General features: G+C 40.9%; 1 protein-coding gene across 1 annotated transcript; it reads right to left on the bottom strand.

The window, feature by feature from the left end:
- Positions 1-998: 998 nt before the first annotated feature.
- On the bottom strand, positions 999-25,368 carry LOC114666832 (extracellular tyrosine-protein kinase PKDCC-like). Its single transcript, XM_028821851.2, has 7 exons — positions 24,665-25,368; positions 17,159-17,275; positions 13,837-14,108; positions 11,852-11,931; positions 11,604-11,711; positions 7,561-7,737; positions 999-1,535 (listed from the first exon to the last, which is right to left on the bottom strand). The coding sequence occupies exons 1-7, from the start codon at positions 25,190-25,192 to the stop codon at positions 1,426-1,428; spliced, it is 1,392 nt and encodes a 463-aa protein (XP_028677684.1). The 5' UTR covers positions 25,193-25,368; the 3' UTR covers positions 999-1,425.
- Between the last annotated feature and the right edge of the window lie 1,651 nt (positions 25,369-27,019).

Below are 27,019 nucleotides of genomic sequence, written 5' to 3'. Positions count from 1 at the left end.
GACAAAGGAACCAGAAGTTCTACCTCTAGCTTGTCTCTATTTCCACCCATTTGTATTCATCATTCACTATTTTGTTTAATGAAGTACTCAGAAGAAAACTGAAGAGAAAGTGAATACCTGAAAATTGCTCATCTGCTTTAGGCTTCAAATCACTTGGATGACACATGTATCATTAGAAAGGGAAACAAATCTATGATTTAAGAATGAACTGACATGGTAAAGTTAAAACATTAACAAGCCGTGAAATTAAATAAGATCTGTCATTGGTGACGATTGGCTTCTAATTAAGCAACTGGGTTGGAGCAAAAACCCGCCGCCACTGCGGCTGTCCAGGTTCAGAGTTGGCCACCCCTGGGCCTGAGAGTTGCATCCTTAGGGATGTTTAATTGCTTAAAGAAAGCTGCATTCATTTTGTTGCCTTTACAATACATGGGGTCGCCCCAAATCTTTATCTTGTCCTCTTCTACATGGCACTAATTTGGTTCAGAAGTGCTGGGCATAAAGAACAAACTGGACTTGGATCTGATTGTCCAACATTGGGATTGGCTTCAGCTTTGGAGGATAAGCTGGATGGATAGATGGAAGCAGACACTCGTCACGCACACATTCACACCGCTTTTATGAGGTCCGATCCAAACTTGTGCTTTTCATTCTTTCTGTTTTGCATTTGTGTCTGTCTGTAAATCATCTTCCAATGATATTCACTGTGAAACATACTCTGTAATATAAAGTCTGCTCAAACATTTTTTCAGTAAACATTTTCTCTTTGCATTTTTCTGCATGGTGTCAGGAGTCCTTGACAGTCCATGTACACAGATACATGGATGATCAACATCACAAGGATTCATGATTCCCCACACAGAATCCAGTCCCCCCTACTCTGACGTTAAGTTGGGGAGAAAGTAATTGGGGCAGCAGGTTATCTTAAGTGGGCTCTGTGGGATGGAAGCTCACCAGCTCACCGATTTATCTTTCATAAGACACAGACCAGACAGACGTGTATTAAAAATTTTATTTGCTTCATAAATTCATTGTCTTTCTTTGAAAGAGAACTCGTTAGTCCATGACGCTTCTCCTCATCCATAGGATGCATTGTCACGGCGAGTGGAACTGTACGTGCAAATCATAAATAGAAAAAAAAAAAATCCAGCAAGAAAGAAAGAGGGATTTGCCCCACAGCTACAGTTTTCTCCAGATGACTCCAAGGATGGAAATATTTATGAAGGAGCCACAGAAATGTGAAGCAGCACTGGGCCGAGGGACGTTTGTGTTTTTCTTGGCATGGCGGCGCGGAGCTGAAAATAGTCGCGCTTCTTGGAACATCTGGCAGCCGCTGCATTGACGCAGCAGTGAGAGTCTGTATGCAAGTGCTTTTCTAAGCAAAAGTCCTGGGCCTCCATGGTGGGGGGCGGCAGGGCTAGGCTTTCATCGCTGCAGTCCTGGCCCAGAGCTCACAGGCTTCCTCACATAGACAGAGAAGGACACATCAGGTATAAGTTTGTCAACGTCGCTGTGAAATGACACAAGGTGCCGTCCTGAGGGGAGAGAAATAAACAAAAATGGCTTGGTTAGTGTTTGTTTAGGTGATACGGCTCACCTACCAGCCCCATGCACAGTTCCATTGCTCTGTTCAGACTTCATTCTCATTCAGTTACTTGCGTCTTTCTGTCCAATTATCCACCTTCAGTTTATCTCTAAGGACTGTTCAGCCTGTTCTTCCAGCTCCTATCTCTCAGATCATGAATCAACCCATTGGTCTGTCACTCAAAAGAAAATGACAACCATCTGAGTGTCCAGTCTATCATTTGATTATCCCAGCAATTCCCCTTCAGCCTGCTTATCTACATAGCCATCCAGCCTTCTGGCTGCTTAACCTCTTGTTTCACCACCTCTTAGCTTGTCATACGCAACCAGTCACCCTTGTGGGTTTGTAGATCTTGTATATTAGGCGCATATAAATACAGATCAGGTCAGGGAGCATGCACTGGTACAGTGTGTTCCCGCACTCACCACACGATGAAACAGCTCAGGATCCTGTTTGGCAACCCCCCCAGGGAGACATGTGGTCCAGTCCCACCCATCAGAAATGCCAATCTATCTGCCTCAGCCAGGTGTTAAGTGGTAACAACAATTAGGATCCTACGAGCCGGATCTCCCTCGGAGATTCGTGCCACATGGCCATAGTGCCTGTAACTGACGCTCCCTCACAATGCAGGTAATGTTCCTCATTTGGAACTCCAAGAGCAACCGTTCATTCAACACAATGTCAAATCAGTGGTAGCCAAGGATTCGCTAAACAGACACAGTACCGAAGGAGTCCAGTCTTCTTCTCAGGTCACTGGATAGCATCCATGTCTCGCAATCATATAGCAAAACAGGAAGCACCAGGACTCTACTGTAAAGACTTGGACTTTTGTTCTTTTACAAAGAAAGAGGAAGCACCACACACCCCTTTCCAGTGACCTCATGAACCTCCATGCTCTCTCAATCCGTTTGCTGACTTCATATGAAGAGTCACCAGAGACATGAATGTCACTGCCGAGGGTAAGTAAACCTCTCGATGAGGTCGACACTCTCTCCGCAAACAGACACACTGCTGATGGCTGTGCCCAAGGTTATTAAAGGCCTGGATCTTGGTTTTTATCCAGGACACTTACAAGCCCAGACACTCAAACTCCTTACTCAGTCTCTTTTGACCCCCCAATTGGGGTACAAATACCTACTGGACTATATGTCCATCCACATTCTCTTCCTTTCTTATCTTGTGCTGTAGATGTTATGATTTGCAGTTTTCCTTCATTTTTTGTGTCTTTCCTGAGATCTTTCCTGAGGTAATTTCTGAGTATTGTGGAAAACAGGGGGCGCCACATAGCCCTAAACCTCAGACAAAACTGACACACACACAAACACACACACACACACACACAAATTAAGGTTATTCATTCTTCCAATATGTTTCTGAAGAAGACAATCACAATCTACAATGATTTCTCTCTTCTTTCTCAAATCCCTCTTCCTCCTGACCCAATTGAAGTTGAGCGGCTCCTTTTATCTTGGACTCGGAAGTGAATTGTAAGTTCCCTAAAGCAGGGGGCATAACTCTGGCGACACCCACAGACCCTAGCAGGACTACCTCACTGAACTACAAGTCCCAAGATTCCCTGTGGGTATTAGAATGGGTCCTGAAGCCCAGGCATGTTGCTATCTAGCAGGTTGGGGAGGCATATGGTTTTGAAATGAAGCCTCTCTCCATTTTTCTGTTATGTTGGCTTTCTGGCCAGTTAAAGAAATGGAGCCAATCCCGGCCAGGATGCCCATCCATGCATGTGGTCTTTTACAGTATGTATAGTGAATTCAGAAAGTATGCAGACCCCTTTACTATTTTTTTTGCATTTTTCCCTAATCAAGTCACACTGAACACCCAGACTGACAAAGTGAAAACAGGATGGCAGAAATTTTTGCAAATTTATTACAGATAAAAAAACAGAAAATATCCCATTGACACAACTACCAGACCTTTACTCAGTACTTAGTTGAAGCCCCTTTGGCAGCGATTAAAGCCTGAAGTCCTCTTGGGTTTGAAACGACAAGCTTTGAAGAGTTTCTGCCATTCTTTTTAGCAGATCCTGTCAAGCACTGTCAGGTTGGATGGAGACCATCAGTGAACAGCTCTTTCCGGAAACATTCAATTGGATTCAGGTCAAGGGTCTAGTTGGACAACTCAAGGACATTTGCTGAAAAAAAAAAAAACCCACAGCATGATGCTGCAACCACCAAATTTCACCCAGGTGATGAGTGGTGCCTGGTTTTCTCCAGACATTAATTGTTGGTTTCATCAGTCCTTTTGGTGCCTTTTTGCCTTCTCCAAGTGGGCTTCCACGACTCTTTTAGTGAGAAGAGGCTTCAAAGTTTTGCAATGAAAGTTCCCTGGAGCTCAGCCAGAGTGACCTTCAGGTTCTTAGTCTTACCAAGCCCCTCTTACCAAGATTGCTCAGATTGTCTGGGCAGCCAGCTCTAGGAGGAATCATAGTTGTTCCAGACGTGTACCATTTAAGAATTATGGAAGTGAGTGTGTTTTTAAGAACCTTCAATATTGCAGTGATTTTTATTGCATTCTCAGATCTAAGCTCTGCAGGAAGTTCCATAGACGTCATGGCTTGTTTTTTGCTCTGATACCCACTGTCATCTGTGGAACCTTCTATAGACAGGTGTGTGCCTTTAATAGTCATGCCCAGTCAATTGAATTGACCAGAGGTGAGCTCCAAAGAAGGTGTAGAAACATCTCATCCACGATCAATAGAAATGGACGCACTTCAGCTGGATTTCAGGATTCATAGCAATGGGTCTGAATACTTGTGTCAGTGTGATACTGCAGTTTTTAAAATATTTAATAAACTTGCAAAAATTTATAAAATCCTGTCACTTTGTCATTATGGGGTATTAATTGAATTCACTGTCTGTGTAAAGAGAGGGGGGTTTAACCCAGTGATTCTCTATTTGACTTTAGTTTGCATCCAGAAAGTTTTGTTAAAACCATTTCTTCCATAATGCCATTTTGTTTATTGTGGGCACCGCCATTTTATGGAGTGAATGTTACCACGTTGCTAGATAATCCGTCTGCAAATGTGTGGCTGGTGACGTCACAGGGTCAAGAGTATAAACTTCATGATGAACATTTCCTATTCATCCAAGTTTATTGAGAAATAACATAAAAAAATTTAACACATTTAGTTATTGATCTTGGTAAAGTGACATCTGCTCAACGTACTATCGACAACAATTTAGAGTTATGATTTTTGGCTAAATGTGAGTATGTTTTTGCTTTCCTTGTTACAAATATTTGCTAGTCTTTTGGCTCACATCTTTTCTTTTGGTCCTCTGTTTAAGACATTTTCTGTCACTCTTTCTGTGGCAGAATATTAGCTGTTAGACCAACCACGTGACGTAGTGGTTGTCTTGCAGCTTCACAGCTCAAAATACGAGGTTTGAATCCTACCCTGTGCTGTCTGTTCAGTGTTTGCATGTTTTCTGCATTTCTTTATGTAGTTTTAAGAAGGTAATTCATTTTTTTCACATACTGTTGTAGCTGCTGATTCGCCATCTCTGGCAGCTGTGCGAAGACAGCTCAGTAGCTGGTCTGCCTTGTATTCCTACCATGTAATGCCAGCAGCTGTATGAAGACATTCTGTTAAACAGTAAACCAATGGCAAAGTAACACAACTGCCCTTCGGAAAACTCCACCCTAGACACTATTTCACTATGGGAAACAAGCCCACTCTCCATGTTCCCTCTGTGGAACCAACTGGATGTTTGCAGGGTTACCGTGTAACTTGTTTGTCACATGCTGTTTAGAACATTTAAAGCCGAGCACCAACCTGTCCATTTACTCTTTCCTCCACACTGTGTCTTCTGAGCCGCTGAACCTGCTTTACGGAAATGGCTTTGTGTTCTTTAAATCTGAAGAAGAGAGCTTTAACCTGTGTGCTTGTGTGCTGAAGAAAAATCACTATTTTGAATAAAGTCTTCGAGACTGTTCCTGCCTTCTCACCAATAAACTTATTCTTTCCTCGGAAAACTGGTCTTGCCATCCTGTCTCGTGCAATTCAGTGACCCAAACTTGAGAATACATCACAAAGACTCTATGTACAATAAAGTGAACACTTTAAATTGGCTACAAATGAATGAGAGTTGGTGTGTGCCTTGTCATTAACTAACTCCCCATTATGGGCTGGTTCCCTGTACCCAGTGCTGCCAGGATATTCAATATGTGGGTTAAAAAAATAAAAAAGTCTACCAACTAGCTCATCTACATGTCCTTCAACAACCACAAGCTACTCGTCTATCTGTTCAGCTGCTCACCTGTGTATTTTTCTAGCCATCTTGCTTGACTCTCCACAAATCTGTTGGTACACTCATTCACCCAAACACTTAATTGGCCTCCACTGTCCATTCATCAAATTGTTCCAGGTGTTCATATAACCATGTCAGTTTCTGCCATCAAACAGCAGTGCCAAGGAACTGTCAATCCAAATACCCCTTTATGATTATTTCCAGTAATCCATCCATCCAGACTCTTCTGCCTTAATACTCATTCTTCCACCCATTCATTTGGTCTACCAGTCACACCACCAACCAATTCAATTCTGTGTCCAGTTACCAATATCTATCTGTCCACATGCCTGGTCAGCTGCTCACATGTTTTTCTCACCCATTGTGCTCATTCATTCATGTGTTCCATCATACACACAAGCAGCCCATCCACCTTCTTTTCCTTATTCGTCCAATCCAGCTACACCTCTACATGGTCAACTGTTCATTCATTCATCCACCCACCTATCAGTTTTATACATGAATGTTTTTCCTTCTGCTTGTTCACACTCATACATTTTGGGTCTTTATATATGCATTCAACTGTTCTTCTCCTCATTCTGCCTGCTTAACCATCTAACCTTCCACTTGTGCCATCATTCCTGTCAACTAATCATATAGACACCATTCCTCCTACCAATACCCTGACCCACAATTCAGAGAAAACTTTCTTACTACTCCATACTCCAATCATCAATGTGGCCTGCCAATGTAACCCCAAACTAACATGTCTTTGCACAGGTAATGATGTCCACTCACGCACTTGTCTGTTCAGCTGCTCAATAATCAGTCCACATGCCTGTTAATCCTCCTGTAGATCTGCCTGGCCTTCAAGATAGATAGATAGATAGATAGATAGATAAGCCACATCGTCTACTCTACTCCTCTAGTCTCTGCTGCCAGGACTCCTACTAATTATCTCCTTATAACCATTTCAGGCATGTCTGCCCAGTTACTCATTCATCCAGTCTCTCTCATGCACATACATACTTAATACGTTTGGCCTCAAATTAATCTACCTAACCAATCATCCATTCAACTGTACAGTCAAAAATATGTCCACTTCAGTCAGAAATCTGATTAGTAATCCATTGTTCTTGTTCTCAGCTGAGTGTCTCCCTGTCCAACCCTCTCCCTCTATTGTGTCTCTGTCCATTTGCTTTTTTGGCTATGCACTGTCCCAATTTCTTGACCACCCATCCATTTCATTTCCATTGAATCATTTCACCCAAGTGTCCACTTATTGTCCCCCAGGCCATTTATCTGTCAACCAGGCCGTCCAGCCATACACCTGTCCATTCACCGTGTCCAGTATTACATTCATACAGTTCACTGACTCATCTGTCTAGATGCCTATCCTCCCATTCTGCTATTCATTCAGCTGTCAACTGTTACCACACTTCTCCATGTGACAATGCCACATTTCAATGTGGTCTACATGTTCATCATCTCTGCCATGCAATTTACTTCTCATGAGCCTCTTGGACTTTTCAGACTCCTGTTTAGGCGAGTGCCAACTACCATGAAGTAATGTAAGACAATTCCATGAGTAGAATGCATGCTCTTATTAACACAAATACACTTAGAGGGAGGACTTGTCATTTTCTCATACATGATGTCCCCAGTTTCAGCTGTATTCAATAACTGACCTTCACCCACACCCAGTTCAGCTTAGCTGTGAGGAATTCTTACCTGTCCACGTTCTCTGTGGAGTTAAAGTAAAGCCAACGCATTGCTTATGAGAGCTGCACATTTCAGCTGCTTCAGCTTCATTGTGAACAGACAGCAGACATCTTTGATGATCATATGAGGGCCAGCATCTGTATCCACCATCATCTTTAACCCGAAAACCTTTATGCACTGAATAATCTGTAGAGAAAATATGAGACAAAGGAGGGTTATAAGGAAAACAGACAGAATTTTAAGTTAAGACAGTGTACCCGTTTCTTAATTCCCGCTCAGCGGAAGCAGCAAGTTCAAGGTGCCAGCCTCTGTCTTACTCAGGAAAGCAAAGAAACTAAAGTAAGAACAATTAAAAGCTTTGGTATAGCCATGTCACCTCAGCCTCACCAACTCCCAAAGTGTCCCCGAGACACATCGCAGGTCAGCCCCTGTTTGGCTCCGAGTCTCCTTATCATTCTGCTCAGACGTTAAGGTTTTCAGTCACCTCCCAACTTCATAAGTGATTGAGAAATTAAGTTTTGTTAATTTACAATTCAGACTATAACACCGTGTCACTGAGTCAATCTACAAAGTTGAAGTACAGTCTACAACTCTTTCTCTAATCCACCTCATATCATATGTCACTTCCCTGTGTCATTACGTCCACTTAGCTTCCAGTTTAGACAGTCTTTTAATGTGTCCTCCAAGTCACACCCCACATTTCAGAACTCAACTAACTCAACTTATATCAGTCTGGTAACTGCTAGGGTGTGTTCCCTGGCTTATGTTTATTTTCTTTTGTCTGTGTTGTCTTTGTTTATTTATTTTAAAGTATTATTTATGACGCTTTTGGTACTATTTTGTTAATATCTAGGTATAACGTGTTCTCCTGCATTTCTTGTGTTTGTGGGTAGAACATCCAACAGGCAGGGTCACCCTGACTTCACTGCTGCTGGGGCCAACCTCAGCCTTTATATTGAGATGAAAAACATGTTCCTGCAGTGATTCATTGATTGGCATTTCTAACAGCGCAGTTTCATGAGTATTATATTTTCTGGTTGCTGAATTTTGCTTCTGTTTTTGGCTTTCCATTACTGGGATATCAGATTGGATTTGTTAGCTGTGGGTTACCTTTTTAGGAAAACCCCTCTGCCTTGTTTTGCCTTGAGCCATTTTTGTTCTTAATTTTGAGGTTTTGAAATAAAGATCTGTTGGCCTTGTCATTCACAAGCCAGAAGTTTGACGGTTCCACTCACTTCAAGTGTATTTTGGTAAATTATAAAGGACATTAAAAGGATTTTAACTTTTTATGCCATATATTCTTTATGGGCCTGTGTAGGCCAAAGTCTGCCTGTGGAGTTTGAAGTCAGGCTGCATAAGGGGAGTCCTATTCTAGGCAGGCTGAGAAATGTAAAAAAATCCAAACACCAGGCCAGTACAAGTTGTCACACTCTTTGTTTTCTCCAATGCTCTCAAGTCATTAAAACATCACAGTTCAGAAGCTTACCCTACAGTGCCACAGACTCTTCTCACCTTACAGTTTAGTCTGTAAACCTCATTGCGCTCTTATTTTATACTTTAGATGAAACACTTATTAGGGGTTTGATTTCTGTTTTTAATTTATTATTCTTTTTTTTCCCCTGTAGATTTCAGAGATCAAACATTCATTTTATGGTTTTAGAGGCTTCTGATGATGAACTTGACATTTATTTCTGGAAATTTCAATCCCTTAAAGAGTTATCAGACTTTTTAGACTGTCTTTTCCCACCACTTTGTATTTTTTGTTATTGCTGTCATGTTTAGTTTCCATTTTTAGGACAATTTCCCACATTTCTAGTGTTGTGTCCTTGAAGGCCGGGACAGTTATAAACAACACAACAGGAGAAAATGTCCTCCAAGAATTTCCTTCCTTACTTGTGTTGGCAATTTAAAACCCTGTTTTAAATTGTTTTCTTAAAGTTTCTCTGCCCTAACATTACCTGCTTCTATTTCCTGGTTCTGGCTTTTACTCTGAATTTTTGACCATAAATAACATTCTGTTTAAGACATTTATGCGTGTCTAAATCTATTCGTCAAATCATAATTGCAACAGTGATTAAATAAAGGGTGCCTAAAATCACAAAGTTTGCCCAAGATTAAAGTTCAGTCAATGACCCTCAGTGTGTACTAATCCTCACCTCCCAGTTCAGACACTGACTATCAATGAGTCTCTTAAGTCATCTCCTGTCCCAGCTCAGTTCCTAATTCCCTGTGTCTTTCCGAGTTATTTCCCAGCCCATATAGCTAACATCAGTTTTCTCCAAATGCCTTCAGCAGATTACAGACTGCCAGTATGTTTTAAGTTCACGCACCACCATGCCTCTTAACATCACCTAGTTTGGACAATGACCCTCAGTGTTTTCCGGAATCAGACACTGACTCCCTTTGGAGACACCCCCAAACTCAGATACCCACCGTCAGTTCATCATTTAGTCCACTCGCCTCTTGTGGTCTACTTTAATTATAACTCAGACCTGACCGTTAGTGAACGGATTCACCTCACTGCATAGTTCAGACTCATCTTTATGTTTAGATATCAAATTAAGTCCATTCAGCTTCCACCTCTTAGCCCCACTGCATTAGATCTTCCATTTCTGGTAATGACTGCCACTTTGTCCTGAAGTCCACTAACCTCCTAGTATCTCTGCATCACCTTGCTTGCCCGCTAATCTTTAGTGTTTTCTTAAGATATGCCTCCTTCTATTCCAGAAATTCACAGTCATTGAATTCCTAATTCACCTCCCAGTTCAAATATTGACTCCACACCGTAACCATATCACAATTTAGATATGTTTACCAGTCCTCCTGTAAATAAACCCATTTCACACCGACCTCTACCACGCTCCCTGCACTGCTTGCGTTCCAATTCAGACTCTATAACCCCTAATGAGTTCATTGATTCACATCCAAGATGAGTTCCTGACCCCAGGAGTGACCTTCAATCACCTTCCAGTTTAGGCATGAATGACTATCAGTTTTCTAAGTCACTCACTCAAGATGGTCACAGGTTTACTGACACTCATAACAACATCTGTCTACCCACCTTGCATCCCCCAGCTTAGATATCAATTCATTTTTGTAATTAGGTCAAGATGTCACCCAATTTAGATACCGACTTCCCATTTCTGAGTCAGCCCTCCTGATCCATATACCGACTTGTGAACTTTGTGTGATTAAGTCTGTTTACCTCCCAATTCGGGTTCTTGGTCCCATTGTCTAATTCAAATATTGCCTGGCAGTCCAATTCATGTCACATTCTGCTGGCACCACAGCTCCCACACTGCCTCTCAGTTGCTTTTAACTTTGCCCCCTAGCACAGCTGCAGACTCCCGTTCAACACCCGATCCACACAGTTCCCTCCTCTGTGTTCCTAAATCACCTCCTAGTTTAGACAGTGACTGCTTGACCTTTCACTCACCTACCATCTTAGCCATGGTAATCATGGATTTCCGCCCCATTTTTACCTCAACGCCTGTGAGTCCTCCCACCTCTGTAAGCCTCTGTTAAGCAGTGAATGAAATGTTTAAAACTAGAAGACCTGAAATTCAGATCCTAGTTTAAACAGCCCTGATTCTCTCCACTGCTTCACACATCGTAGCCTAACACTGACTGCCTGAGGGGTTTTGTTACGCATCTATGACACCTCTCCAATGCTTTTGCTTTTCCTTTTGTGATGTATGCTTTCATGTTCATTTCATTTAACCTCTGAAAATCAGAGGTATGGATGATGGATGAAAGAAAGGCCACTTAGAAGTACCGTGCACACACAAATGGGCATTGTAGAGACTGCAAAAAGAATGAAAAAGAAAAAAAAGATAGCAGTAAGTAGAAATGTTCCAAACTCTCTGGGGGGTCTTTGTGTGAGTAACCATACATGTGCATAAAAGAATAATAACAAAGTTTGCAAAAGTATAAACATGAGGTGTTCAAGTGTGCCGCAAAGAACGGACAGTGCCCGAGGTGCACAGCTGTCCATCTCCCTCTCCAGCAAAAGCCTGGAGAATGAGAGCCGTGTTTGAAAAGGAATCATTTACCTTTTAATGAGGAAAGAACGAGCTTGTGCAGATATTGCCCAGACTTGTATAAGTACAAGATCTCTTCAAACGCTTCCAACGTCTCATTTATCCTAATATTTAAGTTTCCTAGAGAAGAAAAAAGGAAGAATGAGAGGAAAAGAAAGAAAGAGAGAGAGAGAGAGCAATTAAACATGCATTTAGAGAGGCTATAATTTACACTGAAGCTCTTTATAATTAAAGCATTTTGACACGCCTCTCGTTCCTACCTGTTTGGTTCATAATCTTTTCCAGGCGGGACTGGAACGCAGAAGGTGAGCGGTGAGGGAGCAGATATGTGAAAAAGTACCTGAAAAAAACAGTGTGAGTAGTTAGTTGAATGTGACGAGTCATATCTCCTACCTTCCATCTTGTTCTTCTAGGATGGCACCTCACTACTAATCTCTTGTTGTTTCAGAATGCCACCGCTTGCCTGGGGTCCCATTTGCTTTAAGGTTTGTACCACTCTCACAGTCTGGTATTACATGCAAACTGCATCAGTCAATCAATCTTCTATTATATATCAGACCCTTCACATATCACACTTTATAAAGGGTCACAAAAGCACAATCCCATGGCAGCACTCGATCATTCTCTGTGAAGTCCCCTTTTCATATGGTGTCACTGTTGAGTTGGCATGAATGCCCAATTTTTCGCCCTAGCTCTTTCAGCATGGCTGATCTCATTCTGGTAACTACAAAAGTCAGGAATATTAGAATCTACACTTACTCAGAAAAAAATACAGGAGAAAGTAGGGTGAAATGACACCTTTTATTGGCTAACTAAATAGATTAGAAATGCAAGCTTTTGAGGCAGCTAAGGCCCCTTCATCAGGCAAGGTGTAACTTTCTCCTGTATCAATCTATGGCTAACACGGTACAACACTCTACTGCTATGGATATATCAGAAAAAAATGTAACAGTAAAAGAGAAGAGTAACCCTATTTTCAAACCTATAGTGTATGTCTAACACAACAATAAGAATTGTTAATATAGCCAGGTTCAAACGGTCAATTTAAAGAAAAGATAAACCACCAATATACTATAAATATCTATATTTTCAATACATAGACCCATATACCGATACCAGAATTGCACTTCGACAATATAAACTGGGTGACAAATTCATTAAGACATGGGATTAACCTCCATTCAAAAGTGTTTTTTCTTGATACCTTACTTTCCATAGGATTGATTTTTGAGATACTGTGCATAAAAAGGGGGGATTTCAGGTTAACTGCAAGGGCATGATATTTGTATAATAGGTGTGTGTCTTTTGATGAAGATAAATGATGAATTTGGCACCAACTTAAATTGTTGAGGTTTAATTCTGATATCAGTATATGGGTCTATGTATTGAAGATATAGGCATTGTAAGGGGCTGGTGTCCCGACCGGGACGGGGCATGATTCATTACCCTGCCATGAGTACAATGTAATTAAGGAGCAGGGGGAGACATTGTTTTTGGAGCAGTAGCTTCTCCGATATGCTAGATGGCAGCACAATCAGACCAGGACTCCCACATGGATACCCACAAAGCATAATGGGAATTGCAGTCCCATGGGGTAGCCCGGTTGGATTTTGTGGGGGCTGCCAGACGGAGCTGTTGGGTTTGATAATCCCTACTGTACAAGACTTCTGATTGATCCAGAAATACTTTCATTGGGCTATGCCTTGGCACTGGAAATAATCCCAGGTAAAACAGGCTGCTCTGCCACATCCAGAGGAGTCCCAGGAAACACTGGACTGGGAGATGTGGAAGAGAAGCATTAGAGGGAGAAGAGGAAGAATAGTCCAACACCTCCTGATATCAGCATCTCATTTGGACCCAAACTCAGTGAAAGGATGGCGCTTCCTGTGATTGACCCGCTCTCAATAGCCAAATTATTTAACAAAGCAAAGAAGGCTGCCTTAATTGTTTTCTGTTTTATCCCCTCGAGAACTGATTTTGATTTGTAACTGTTTAAGTATTAAATTGGGTGATCCCGTTGGCACCCCAACACTTTTGGGACTCGCCCTGCAATTATTCACCCAACTACACTATATACATTAAAAGACACACATGGACTGCCTGTGCAAGGCGACAACAGTTTTCAGAGAGAATGTGGTCAGATGTTGACCCCCACACCACACCAAAACCAAATGACCCTAATATCCAAACTAGAGAAGGCACAACTAAAAGATAGTTTCACAATAATGCATGTCATCTTAAATACCTGAAGGCATTATAAAGGTTCCTCTTCTCATTCAAACCCTGGCATCTCCTCGTGACATCACAGGAGACTGAAAAGTTCTTGGTGGGAAACTCCAAGATGCAGTCGCGTTCTGAGGAGCACATTCTTTCTTCAATGGTGGCATCATCTATGTCTGTTAGTTTCAGTTCCCCATCCACCAACACAAACTGACGTGGCTGAAAGTCAAGCAGGCCCACTGAGCCATGTGGAGAGTGGGCCAAGTAATGAAGTAGCCGCACAAGGCTTATACAAATCTGCAAGAGGAAAAGTACAATGAGTGAGAGGAGGTTGTGGTATTCTTTCAAAATGGACACTCTCAAGAGCTGCTTATTGCCTGAAGCTAAGCCGATATTAAAAAACTAAGTATGGTACTTCCACACTTTTGTCTTTGAAGTGTGGGCAATGTTGGCACAATGTTGTTAACAAAGACCAGATCAGCAGCATGAGCTCACACTGGAACTGCAGTGTAGGTAAAAAGGACACTGGCAGCTTAGTCAATAAACAAACGGTCTGAAGCAGTGTAAACCAGCCCAATTCAGGATGTTCGTAAGAAATGTACTGATTAACTTCATGATGTTGGTTGGCAGGTAAACCTTTGAGCACAAACCGGAAAATGTGTGTAAAAAACAAAACAAAAAAAAAAAATCTAAAGCAAAATTTAATTACAGCCCAATACGAGAGACAAGAGACATAGTCAAGACAACAAGAGGGTCAAAACCAGAAGTACATGCGAGAAAAGAATACAAAGATACATTTTGAATATTTCAGAGATTTGGTATCCGCAGATCAGGTAAGGATTTGCACTCCCAGCCATCCTTCTATCCCCTCGCTTCGATTACGCATAGGTCTTGACGTCAGAGGCCACGTCCCTAGCAACACTGGAAGTGGACCTAACGATAGAAACAAACACTGGCAGCCTTTGAGGACCCAAAATAATACCAAATCATGACACATGAGACAATAGCTGCATCAAATACAGTACTTGAAAAGGTCTGAATGTGTGCTTTAATTTGAAAGTCTAAGTATTCTTAATTGTAATGGAAATTTGTTATTTTCACCTTCTGACAGAGGTTTATGTAAAGCTAGTTCCATAGTAAAGGACCAAAAATTGAAAATATCTTCATACTGTATTTGTAATCAGTGACCTTGAAATAATCTAAAGCGATACCCCACATGGGTATGTTTATAATGTGTCATTTTTAACCTTCTGGGAGTGAGTCTTAGAGGGCTAGAGCGACCAGTAAAGAATCAAATATCAAAAATGTTATCAACCTCGAAAACACATAAATGACACTCCACGTGCCTATACTGATCCCCATTTGTTCAATGTTTTGTGCTTTCTCTGCCTTTGATTCTTTGTATTCCATTAGGGGTCAGTTGATATGGCACACACAACCAAGTCTATGTGATCATTTTTGCTGAAGACACCTACTAGTTTTCTCTTTATCATAAGGATGTAATTTCCTGCACAAAATACGGTCCAAAAATAGCTTAAAATGGAGTCTAGGGGGCCAAAAAAGGGGTGAACCTCAACATCTTGCCTAAGCAGACATCAAGATGAGTCGAATGGTATATCATACTGTATGTGGCAGTTTTCTCATGCCAGTGAGTCAGAGGGTGCTGGAAACAAGGAAACTGAAGTGACCTTAAAGCGTTCGTAAGTATTTTTGTTGAAAACAACATAGTGGCAGCTGAAGATCTCAGTAGTTTTTTCAAAGTAAACATCAAGCACAATAGCATATGAAGAAACATCACACCAATAGCAAGAGACTATACCAGCTTCTCCAAAATGGGCATCAAGAAAATAAGCACATTATGTCAAGGATAAATATATCAGCACCCAGGGGTTATACTCGTGTTTCAAGTCAGGCATCAAACCAACTGGCATATAACCAAAGAAAAATTGACCCCGAGGGGTATTGGCACACTGCTGAGACAGATGAGCAATGCCAAGCTAAATTAGGTTAGGTTAGTGACATGGGAATTGAGGGCACTGGCACACTGCTATTGCCATCCACGTTTTCACCAGCTGAAGCTTATAAGAGCCTTTCAATGAGAGTGATGATGAAAACCCTTTTACTCCTTTCTTCATATCCTATTTTGAGGATGATACCATGAAGCATCTTGTGACCATGTGTTGTTTGTATAACACAATATAAAATACAGATTGCCTCAATTCAACATGTTGCGGGCATATTCTCCGCGTAAGCTATGATGAGATTTTGAAGAAACGCTTTAGGTTTCTTTTAATTACATGCTTTCAGCTTCAGACAGTGAGGGGACTCTGGTTGTAATCAGAGAATGAAAACAGGCTCCAAGTAGAAAGGTTTGGGGATAAAGCCTCGCATTAATATTCATGCTGACCAGTAATGCTGTGCAGCTGCTTTTCATAATAAAATAACAAGTTGCCGAAAAGAAAAAGGTCAATCGGCTTATCAAAGCGATGCTCCTGAGAGTCTAATGTAGCCACTCTTTGTTTTGTTCGTAATGCCGACCACAATGATGTCCATGAGTTCTCTGCTGTGATCTGAGCTGACAGCTAAGCCGCCTCTGCGTGTCTGCTTCTGATCCTTATGGCCTTTTACAACCACCCCCCCACTGACCTCTGATCTTATTCACTCAGCCGACCCCTGAGCCCCTTCTTTCATCTTCCCTTTTGATTTTCCAGCCCCCTTCATTCACGCAGTTCTTCCAAATCCATAACTTTCCTTTCCCTCGTGACCCCAGACCCTCTTCACCTGTGTCCAGTTCCTAGCAGATGAACTCCTTAATTCCCCTGTGCTTTTTTTTTTCGTTCACCCTTGTTATCTGAATCCAGTTTTCTCGTCTGCCCTGTGCTCCCATTTTGTTTTCTAAACCATCTCCACTTCTTTCTCATTTGCCAGCCCTCATGTTTAGTCCTCTCAGGTCCACTTCTTGTTTTTCTCCTTCCTGCTTTCTCTGCCTATTGTCACCGACTTCTAGCTCTCTTGATAAACTTTTCTGCTCTCCAGTAAAGTGTTTTCTAGAAGTGCGGCGCCACGGAGGCACCTTTCACCTTCAAATGATCTCTGTGAGGCCTACAGCTGAGCCAGCAGACTGGGGCCAGTGATGCTTTCAATTAAAGCAGTTTGGAATTTAATAAAGTGGCCATTGACAGAGGGCTCCTTTAAAGATCAGTTCAAACATGCCACTGGAGTGCTGGTGGCAGTGGGAGGAACTATAAATCAAAGACCATTAGCCCACAAACCTCCTCCCCACCCCCCCAGCTGACACAAGTCCATCTTGGTGTGTGAGCAATGATGTTAATCTTTTGTTGTCTTACCCGAAACCGCTCCTCCCAGGGCGTCTGAAGGAGTGGAATCATCTCAAGAGGGGAGCCCAGCTCCAGGACCGCCATCACTCTCATGTCAGGCTCTCTCCGGTAGCAGTGTCCCTTGAGCTGAAAACAAAAGGAGTTTTTCAGCCAGTTCATTAAGCTTCAGCTTCAAAGCTTAGTCATCCTTTTTTTTTTTTTTTTTTTTTTTTTTTTAACTCTGTTGCCTTCAAAACGGATTCTGAATGGTAGGATGGAAGAGAAATTGCACACTAATAACTGGAAGCCATTTTGTCCAGAAATTTTAATATACAAATTTACTACGCAAATATAACGCCATGAAATTCTATTTGCCCCATCCTGCTTTCCTCTATTATTGTAAATTATTCACATGAAATTTTATTAGGTCTTCAGTCAAAATCTTAAATGAACTAAAGGTCACTGGAGTTAGCAACACATATTTTGAACTTATTTAATTTATCTAATGAACAATGTTAAGCAACATGAGCTGGTACTCTGTGAAAAAGTAATAAAATCAGTCCAATTAAACGGATAATTACAGTCAGCTGACTGAACACAGCCAGGTTTGTTTATTCACTTATTTTGACCCTCCCCATACGAGTTTGCCAGCACAAAGACTCCAAAGTGTATAATCCCACAATGAAAGGAAATTCCTAAACTGATCAGAAAAAAAAAATAAAATTGCTGATATCTATCAGTCTGGAAAGAGCTACAGGGCCATTTTAAAATGCCCTGGGACTCCAGCAAGTAACAGAGATAGCCATAATCCCCAAACAGTAAACACTTACAACAATGAGTATGTTTACATGTGCTTTAATAACCCAGTTATTCCCAGAAACCTGGCTTTTAAAATGTCGTGTATACCCCTTATTCCGGTAAGAGAAATCATGATAGTTGTTTCAGACTTAACACACATAGATTTCTCGTCAGAGATTATGTGACCATGTAAACCCTTAACTGGGATGCCGTTAACAATTTCACAGTCTGCGTATGGCCTCTACACTCTTTCGGCCCGCACATGTTTTTGATTCATATACACCATAGGTAGAAAACGGTGGATGCATCCACTAAAATAGTTTTCCTAAGACATATGCTTAGGCGAGTGCTTTATTCCTTCTCCTGGTTGAAATAATCTGTCTCAACATTTCAAAAATCGTTAATTTTATGTTGACGAGCTGACCGTACAGTGCTAAGCTTAGCAGCACAATGTTGAGAGTCACAGGTTCCGTGGTTGTTTTTGGATTCACAGTGGCTGCTGATGAGATTTCATTTTTGTTAGCACGTTTTTATGACATTGGAGCAATTTGCAAATGGAAAACTCCAAAAGCAAAATGACACATGTAAACAGGGTTTTTTAAAAAAAAAAAGAAGTTTCTGCCTTGGCCCTGGTTACTCACCTTATCCTGGTTTTGTGTATTCAAGTAGACTCACTCAGTGATGAAGTTGCCCGAACAAAATTAACCAAGGGTGCTATCATCCGTGAAGTGACAAAATAATATAAAAATAATATCCAAAGAACTATTGGATTCTTTTACATCAGCAAAGGACAGTGTTCATGACCTCCATACTCAGAGTTCATGATGCAAAAATGAGCTTTAGTGTGTAGTAAGCAAAGCAGATGCAAATGTTAACCGACAAGAACATAAATACTGTATCTACTCACATATAAGTTGGGTCTTGAAATCCGAAATATTGATCATAAAATCAGACCCAAACTTATACACCCATTCAAAAATGCAACACTTAATTTAATATTTTTTTAGATCTTCTTGCCTCCTCCAGTCTTGCATCAGTTTCTCAGACGCATCAAATTTTGTTGCAGCAGTGTAGTTACCAATTTCTTTCGCTACTTCCACGGCATTTAATTTAAAACCAGCTTCATATTTTCTTCTGATAGAATGCTCCATCGTAGATAAGAGATGATCTTACGATAAAGGTGTATGAGGGTGTGAGATACAAAAAACACGAAACAGTGCAAACATCACTTCAGAATAGTTTGGGGATTACCGTGTGGTCAAGTAGGCACAATACATGGAAAAAAAAAAGGCTGTGTGCTCCATGGTTACTCTCTCAGGTGGGCGTTAGCATAGCATAATCTCTTAGATCAATAGCATGAGTTTTCCGCATTTGACTTATACAACCGATATTGTAAAATACCAGGAATTATACAGTAAAATCAAGTTCCGACTTATCTGTGGGAGAACTTATCCACGAGTATATGCGGTAATTGTCATTTGCCAGGAAGCAGGAAGCCTTTTAGGAGAATGTTCTAAGGAAAGACGTAAGAAACATTGCACCTTCCGTATGACATGGGTCCCACTCTGTCCAGTGAAAAGATAACACAGCACTTCACAGAAAGAATACCTCGTCAGCAGTCAAACATGCCATCAGTAGTGTGAAGGCTCTGGGATGCTTCGCTACCTCAGGACCTGGATGACTTGCTGTAATTGAACCATAAATTCTACTGTGCATAAGAAAATTCTGAAGGAGAATGTCTGCTCATCTGTCTATGAACTGAAAGTGGAGCATACTTGGGTTATTTAACCAAGCAACAGGAGGGTGGACTGGGGTGGGGGGCCGAAGGGGATGCGAATAGCCAAGTTTTTATTGGTACTTTAAAGTAGGAGGGTGAGGAAGGGGAAGTGAACCTTATTCACCCAGGCTGTCCAAAACAGAACACCCCTGCGCTGACATCCTCTGCCTTTTTATTTTAGTGGCTGCAGCACTGCACTGTAAACCGAAACGTTGATTGTTCTTATCCAGCCACTGATTAGCTGTGGGACCCCGACAAAGTCATTTGACCTGTCTAAAATCCAACAGTAAAATATTCATTCAAAGGTACTCACTACTGATAAAGGCCTTTAGAGTGTATGATGTCACTACATAAATTCTTGGCGGTTTGTTTTTCTCATATAGCCTATATTCCTTTTGAACACTTCGCTGGCAGTCTGAACTGTCACAGAAGTGACTTTGTATCCTCATATGTATAAAGAAGAGTCGGGATCATTACACATCACGCAACATGGCAAATAAAAAGTTACAAGACAGTTTGACGAAATAAATGAGTATATGAAAACAATGAACAAGTCTTAAATGTGAAACAATACCAAACAGATGAAAAAGAATTCCAACTTGATAACAGAGAAAGAAAAGACAGTCCTCTTCTATAGTCTGCCATTCCACCGGTGGCAGTGAGTCGATGCCATCTAATAGGATGAATGTCCCCACTCTTTTTCATCATGCCGTCCTGGCCTAACAGCACAGAGCCATTGCACACCATGGGATATGACACACGTGGCAAATTAAGTTGGTTCAAGAACTCACAAAAGCATTGGAGTAGACAAAGGCCATTGTTTTTGTTTGGATGTCAAGTTAGTAGGCCATATCTCTAGCATTCTGACAACTTTTAAAAATCACAAATTTGTTGCCACTTGTGCACATTTACTGTACATATGAAGACTAAACAGCACAAATGTGTTTGTTTCATTTTTCAGAGTGTAAATAACCTTTAGCTTTTTTGTTTCTTTTACATGTACAATCACGTGAAAAAGTAAATATCCCTCTTTCTGTTCTACACATTTTTTTCTGTTAAACATATCGCCACATGCTTAACAATATCAAAGTCAAAGTTGAAAAACTTGTACATACATATACACACGGATTTCTGCATGCCTATGAGATTATGTGTTTGTATGTGCATATTATGTTCAAGCAAGTGAGAAGGCTGTAGCAATGTAAAGTGTCCCATTTGAGAGACTTAAACATTTATAAATTCCACAGAACTGCCTCTTGATGGACTCTCTTATTGCACTTGTCTATGCAATGACACCCATATGCTGTATTTGTTTCATTAGAATTTCAGAGAACGATTCTTGATCAAGCAACAATAATATGAGATCTGACCTTTAATATCCTTACAATTGTGTCACAGTGAATACTATGCTATAAGCATCCCATCATCCATTTACAGAATCCAATTTTTTCATAACAAGGTTGGCAGAGAACCGCATTTTACCCCATCACTTTATTTCACAAAGCAGAATTTGTTCCCAAACAGGGCATTATCACTCAGGCCTCAATGCTCAGTCATATCAGGGTGGTTTATACAGAAGCCACCAATCAGTCGACTGTGCACATATTTGGGATGTGGTCGGTAAAGCCGAGTACTGCTGAGAAAAGCCAAGCCAACACGGAAGTGCGTGAAAACGCTTTCACAAAGTCCAAGTGTCCCTGAAGCTAGCAGGCAGCACTTCTGATCTTTATGCTTCCTTCTGCTATAGAAACATACAGTATATGTTGAATTAACAAAAATAATAAAAACTTGTTTTACATTTCTTCTAAATAAGTCTACAAATAATATTTCAACCCAACAGACATGGCAGGGCTCCTTGTTGTATTTTTTTTCTTTTTTATAATATGCTTTTGTTGCTTTGATCCATTTTTCGGGAACGCAAGCTGACGCAGCACATTTTATTGTTTTGTCATACATTCCTTTATATACAGCATGTGCATAATTACAGCAGACAATACAAATTCACTGAAAGTGTTACTAATGTACAGATAAGTTAAGAACATACAGCATGCAGCACATAGAACCAGTTTTTAAATTAATATGTGATTCTCAAAGATTTCCTATTTTCTTTCTAATCCAAGGTGTACATTTACTGGCATGAATTTGTTCTATCTTTTTTAATTCAATTTTGGGATTCAGTAATAAAGATAACAATTATCTGCTTTTTTCAGACACCTTTCTTAGCTCGGTAATAAAGTCCTATCTATAATATATACTTAATGGAGGATAAATACATTGAAAAGACTTTAAATGTGCAGATGTATTGGCGGTATATGTGTGGCCATACCACGCTAACAAAGCCTGAATGTACTTAAGATCAGGCTGGACAGAAAAAAAGAGAAAACAATGAATATCCTGAGGATTTGAATCCCTAAAATGTTAAAACTGTATTTTTTAATCACTCTTTTTATATAATTCATTGCTTTGACAATCTCAGTCTCTGCACTTTTATTATATTGTATGCTGTACACAGCCAAACCTCCAGCATTAAATGAACTCTTACTATTTTAAAGTAATCCTAAAAGGTGCATCTATGGAAAGTGTGGATCCATATATACACTTCAATTCTTAATTTAACACTGGTGATTGTGTTGTGATATATGCTCTAATAGACTGAAAGGATATTTGACAGAGATAAATGCATAAATATCTTAAATCAGCTACAGTCTTTGCCACATCTGGCTAATTCAAATTTCTATATTGTTACTCACTCTGTCCTCCATGTGTTAACATCTTTTTTTGTTTTATGCAGTAAATGTGACACTTTCTTCAAATACCTGTGCACACTTTTCCTTTGTTTTGTTCTATTCTCCTTTCCATACAGATGAGATTAACACAGAGAAAACATTTAAATGCCTAGACACAATAACAATATGTGTAACCGTGTCACATCAACAAAGCCTGATGAAATTGTAATTCATAATTAAAACACAAAAGGAAGAAAGCTTTTGATCCCAAAAAGTCTATCCAAGTTCTTTATAATTGTCATAATTATTTTAGCCAAAGTGAATTGAAGCCTTACTTGTTTTCGTCTCAAAAGAACATCTGTAAGAATGGAGACAGTTATATTTTTAAAGCCACACACTTAAACTGCACTTTTTTAAATTACATTATGTGCTCTATTAAATATGCACAAATTTAAATTAAAATCTGCATATAGGTAAAGAAAATTTTGGATTTTCCTACACAAAAAAAAAAAAAACACTGTAAAGTATGTTCATGTTGATCTTAGTTTGTTTCTTCATTACATTACAGTGATTGATTTTATTTCTTTTAATCTAAAATGGTTATCAGTAATTAAGTAAATAATTACCTTACTTTTCCATCCCAGTTCTGAGCCCTAAAGCATTTTATGCAAATACACACTTCACATCCCCAAAGGCACATCTGTTAGGCTAACTGGCATCATGTAGTAATGTGTGTAAGAGAGATGGCCCTGCCATAGACTGGCACCATGCACTCTTAAAAAATAAAGTTGCCAGAGTGGCACTCACAGTGATGACATATTGGAACTATTTTTGGCTCCCAAAACCATCCACCACAAGGTGCTAAAAATAACATTTATTAATTTAGATCAGTAACTTCCCATTAGCAAACAGATGATAATAGATTTGTGAAGTATGCAGTACAATACCCTTAAAGAACCAGTTTTAAGAATATACCCACACTGGGCCCAGTGCTACAGGCAGGGCCATCTTAAAAGCATCATAGGCCCCGGGGAAAAGTAATGTACTGGGCCCCCTGTCTTGATAGTAAAACAAAAACATACATAGGCATCAGAAACATTGTGGGCCCCTGGGGCCCCAGCCAGTGCCCTTTGTGCCCATATGTTAAGACAGCTCTGGCTACACGGATATAATTGATAAACTAATTGCAGGGCAGAGATAAATTATGTTATGCTACTTTGATATTTTGTAACAGTTTGTGCTTAGTTGTTTTATATCACCCAAGAAGAAAGGAAAACCACAATAGACATATCAACCTTGTAAAACACTAGACTAACGTCTACTCTGGTGAAACGACTTTAATTTAATCTAAGCGTGTTAGAGGAAAGGCTTTGGTCTTCAAGATAAAACTGACTAACTGCAAGATGAATGCGTTAAGATCTGATAATTCTCTGCTGAAAGAGAAAACGCTGCTGATAGCAAAGCTGAAGGCTCTTAATCACGCGAAACTCTTTTTAAGATAAAGGGCAAATCAAAACGGGCTCCTGAATGCCTCTCGGCCATTTCGAGCTCCATGTAGGACGGGCTCTGTCGCTGGTCCAAGCCACCAGGTTGTTTACTCCGCTATTTATTTGCTTTTCTAGTTGTCAGTGCTAATTAAATTATGGCTAACGTGTAATGACTGTAACGTCTTTCTTTGTGTGAAATTAGTACAAGAAATAGTTTCCGATTTTTATCTTTCAGTTCGAGACTATATTTTTTGGTACGCCAACCCCCTTTCCCATCACCCAAAGTGACGGGGTCAGGGACTTGATATTTGCTTAAGTGTCTCCGTCAGAGAGATGAAGTCCTGCAATCCAAGCCGCCGATAGCCGCGCAGAGGACCTATTTGCAGACCACCCCTCCCCCAGTAGACGTGTAAGCAGATCGCCGAGTCGGTATTCCGTTGAGTGTCACAAGACAAACGCCTAGCACAACTGCAGCTGTATTTCTAATTTGAAGCAAACGAAACCGTGCAGGCATTCTGCTATCTAACTTGAATTATTCGAGTGTGCGGCGGATCCAAAAGTAGTGCTTTCCCTGGGGATTCAGTTTTAGAGACTGCTTTTCTGTCTTTCCATTACTTAGGATCGTATCGACGCCGCAATGATTGAAATAAATAAAATAAAACAGAATTGAATATACCATGCCTACCGCTTAGTGACCTCTGACATTTAGACGAATCCCGTGACAATGGTGAGGTAAAACGTTGCCTACCCTAATCATCGATGGGTGCTGAAGTCTCTGCAGCAGGAGAATCTCCTTGATAAGCTTGTAAGACACCAGCCGGTAACAGCCCTCCGAGTCCCCGAAGTCATCCAAACAGCGCTGCATGTCGATTCCCTGGCCGTTCACTGACTTGATGGCGATCGCGGCTCCGTTGGGCAGGGCGCCTCTCAGCACTGCCTTCGTGTAGCCTGATCCCAGGGATTCGAATAGCGTGATGTAACGCAGATCGTCGCACCCGAGCAAGGCGACGCTGGCACCGAGTGCCCTTATATTCCAATCGTCCAGGTGCTCGAAAGTCCGCGCGAAATTGTCCACAACGCCTGCAGCCCCGTCGCCCTGGTTGTTGTAGAAAGGGAGAAGTTCCTTGTGTCTGCGCCTGATTTCCAACCGTAGGGCGCTAGGCTGGGAGTCCCGATTGTCCGTCTGCGCGCGCCCACTGTCCCTAGAAACATACGAAACCAGAAGAATGAGGGCCGAGACTGCCGCGGCGGACAGAAGTGCGCCTCGCCCGTGCATCTTGCAGATGAGCGTGTGCAGCTGTGCACCGCTGGCCGGCGCGTGCTGCTCAATCGCTTGGTGCGTTTGGAAAGGACACGCCCCCAAAGGGCGGCTCCTAGCGTAATCGGTCCCACCTCGTAGAACATCGGCAGTTTTATTCGGTATCAGTAGTACACTACCCAGATTGCGTTGAATATACACCCAATCCACATCTAGCCATCAACGACCAGGGAATAACTAGGAGGGCTGGAACGGGCCGAAAGCTGAAGTGCTAAAAAAGACAGCTGAGGGCACAAATGAAACGGCGCTGTAAAATGGCAAGGGTATTTAGCAGGGGGATGTTAACAGGAGCAATCAACGCTAACTAAGTGGTGTCCTCTTTTGTGTGGCATTAAAGAACAGAGCGTTTTACAGCCCCATTGCAACTAAATTATGTGGCAGTTTTCTGTGCTCTCATAAAACAGCGACGGAGGACACGTGCCCAGACAGAGACTAGGTGAAATATTTCATAGCGCATCCGAATTTTTCATGCATAATAAAATGTCATATGTATTGTTCTTCACAGCAAACATTCGACTACTGAAGTGGAGAAAATTGGAAACGCATTACTTCGCTTTTCGAAAGGTTACCCGAGTATTTATATTCTTTGCAATCGACATTGTTTTATTTCTGAATCTGAATCAATAGTGGTGGTTTAAAAGTTGAGCTCAGTGGATCAATTTACATTTAACCGTCAACAGCTTATCTTTGGACCGTGGAAGGCAAGCTTGAATCCACCGAAGAAATTCAGATAGGCTACGACCCTTAAGGAGAACATGCAAACCCCTTACAGAATAGTTCTAAACCAGGAGTCCTGTAAAATACCATTAAGAAGCAAATGCGCATAACCTTCTATAACTTTCAGTATTTCGGGGCTTTAAACATGTCAAAATATTTTAAATGCACCGATGGAACACGCGGACATGAAGAAAACACAGTTCTCACGGCATGTTTGTATTCATATGCTTGCTTTCTTGCCTTTAAACACGGATACAAATTCAGGATAAAAAAGAGAAGAAAAGGAAGAAAATTCACATTTCGGAGAATTTTTTAAGAATCGGGAAATGTAATGTCCTTCAGTTTGCGAACTTATTTTTGTACAGGCTCCTTCCCGTGGACCAAAGAGTTATGAATAAAAATGATGTGATTCAACGTAATATTCACAACGTTTATAATCCGTCCATCCATTTTCTTGACAGGATCGTGAGGAAGCTGGAGCCCATCATAGTAATAAAATAAAATGTCTAAAGCAGGACACCGGTTAGGTCTCCGATTTAAAATAGGAGCACATGTAACGTGTGCGTGCTTATGTAACAAGACAAATATGTTGGGAACTTTTCAAATAAATCGCATTAGCTTTAGAAAAATGGTCGCGGTAACTGCCTTTCTTGAAAAGCAGCATGGTTCTTAAATGCCAGAGATTAAAAGAAAATCGCCTCAGTTCTTTAAGCTCTTACTTAATCCTCTTATCCGTAAAGCCAGGTGGTAATTAAAAAACAGGAGGTGTCCTCTTTTATACGTGATGGGGCAGCATAATGCCTTTTGCAATAAAAGCTTATTCAACTTTTTAAATGTATATTTTGGAAGCGCTTTTAACAAGCACAGCACCCCACTGTATTAAAATGCAAAATAACACAATTTACATAAAAATACTAATTAATAGAGATAGCTTATGTGGGCATTTGTAGTGTTTAGTTACAATTTAGCATTATCTCTTACAAAACTTGTTTTGTCTCTCCTAGTTCATACACATACATGTGTGCTATGTAAATACAGAAGGCTTAACACACACAAGAAACGCAAATA

This window comes from Erpetoichthys calabaricus, chromosome 16 (genome assembly GCF_900747795.2).
Source record: "Erpetoichthys calabaricus chromosome 16, fErpCal1.3, whole genome shotgun sequence".
NCBI lineage: Eukaryota > Metazoa > Chordata > Cladistia > Polypteriformes > Polypteridae > Erpetoichthys > Erpetoichthys calabaricus.
Note: the sequence above shows the minus strand (reverse complement) of the source record. Positions and strands in the feature narration are given on the sequence as shown.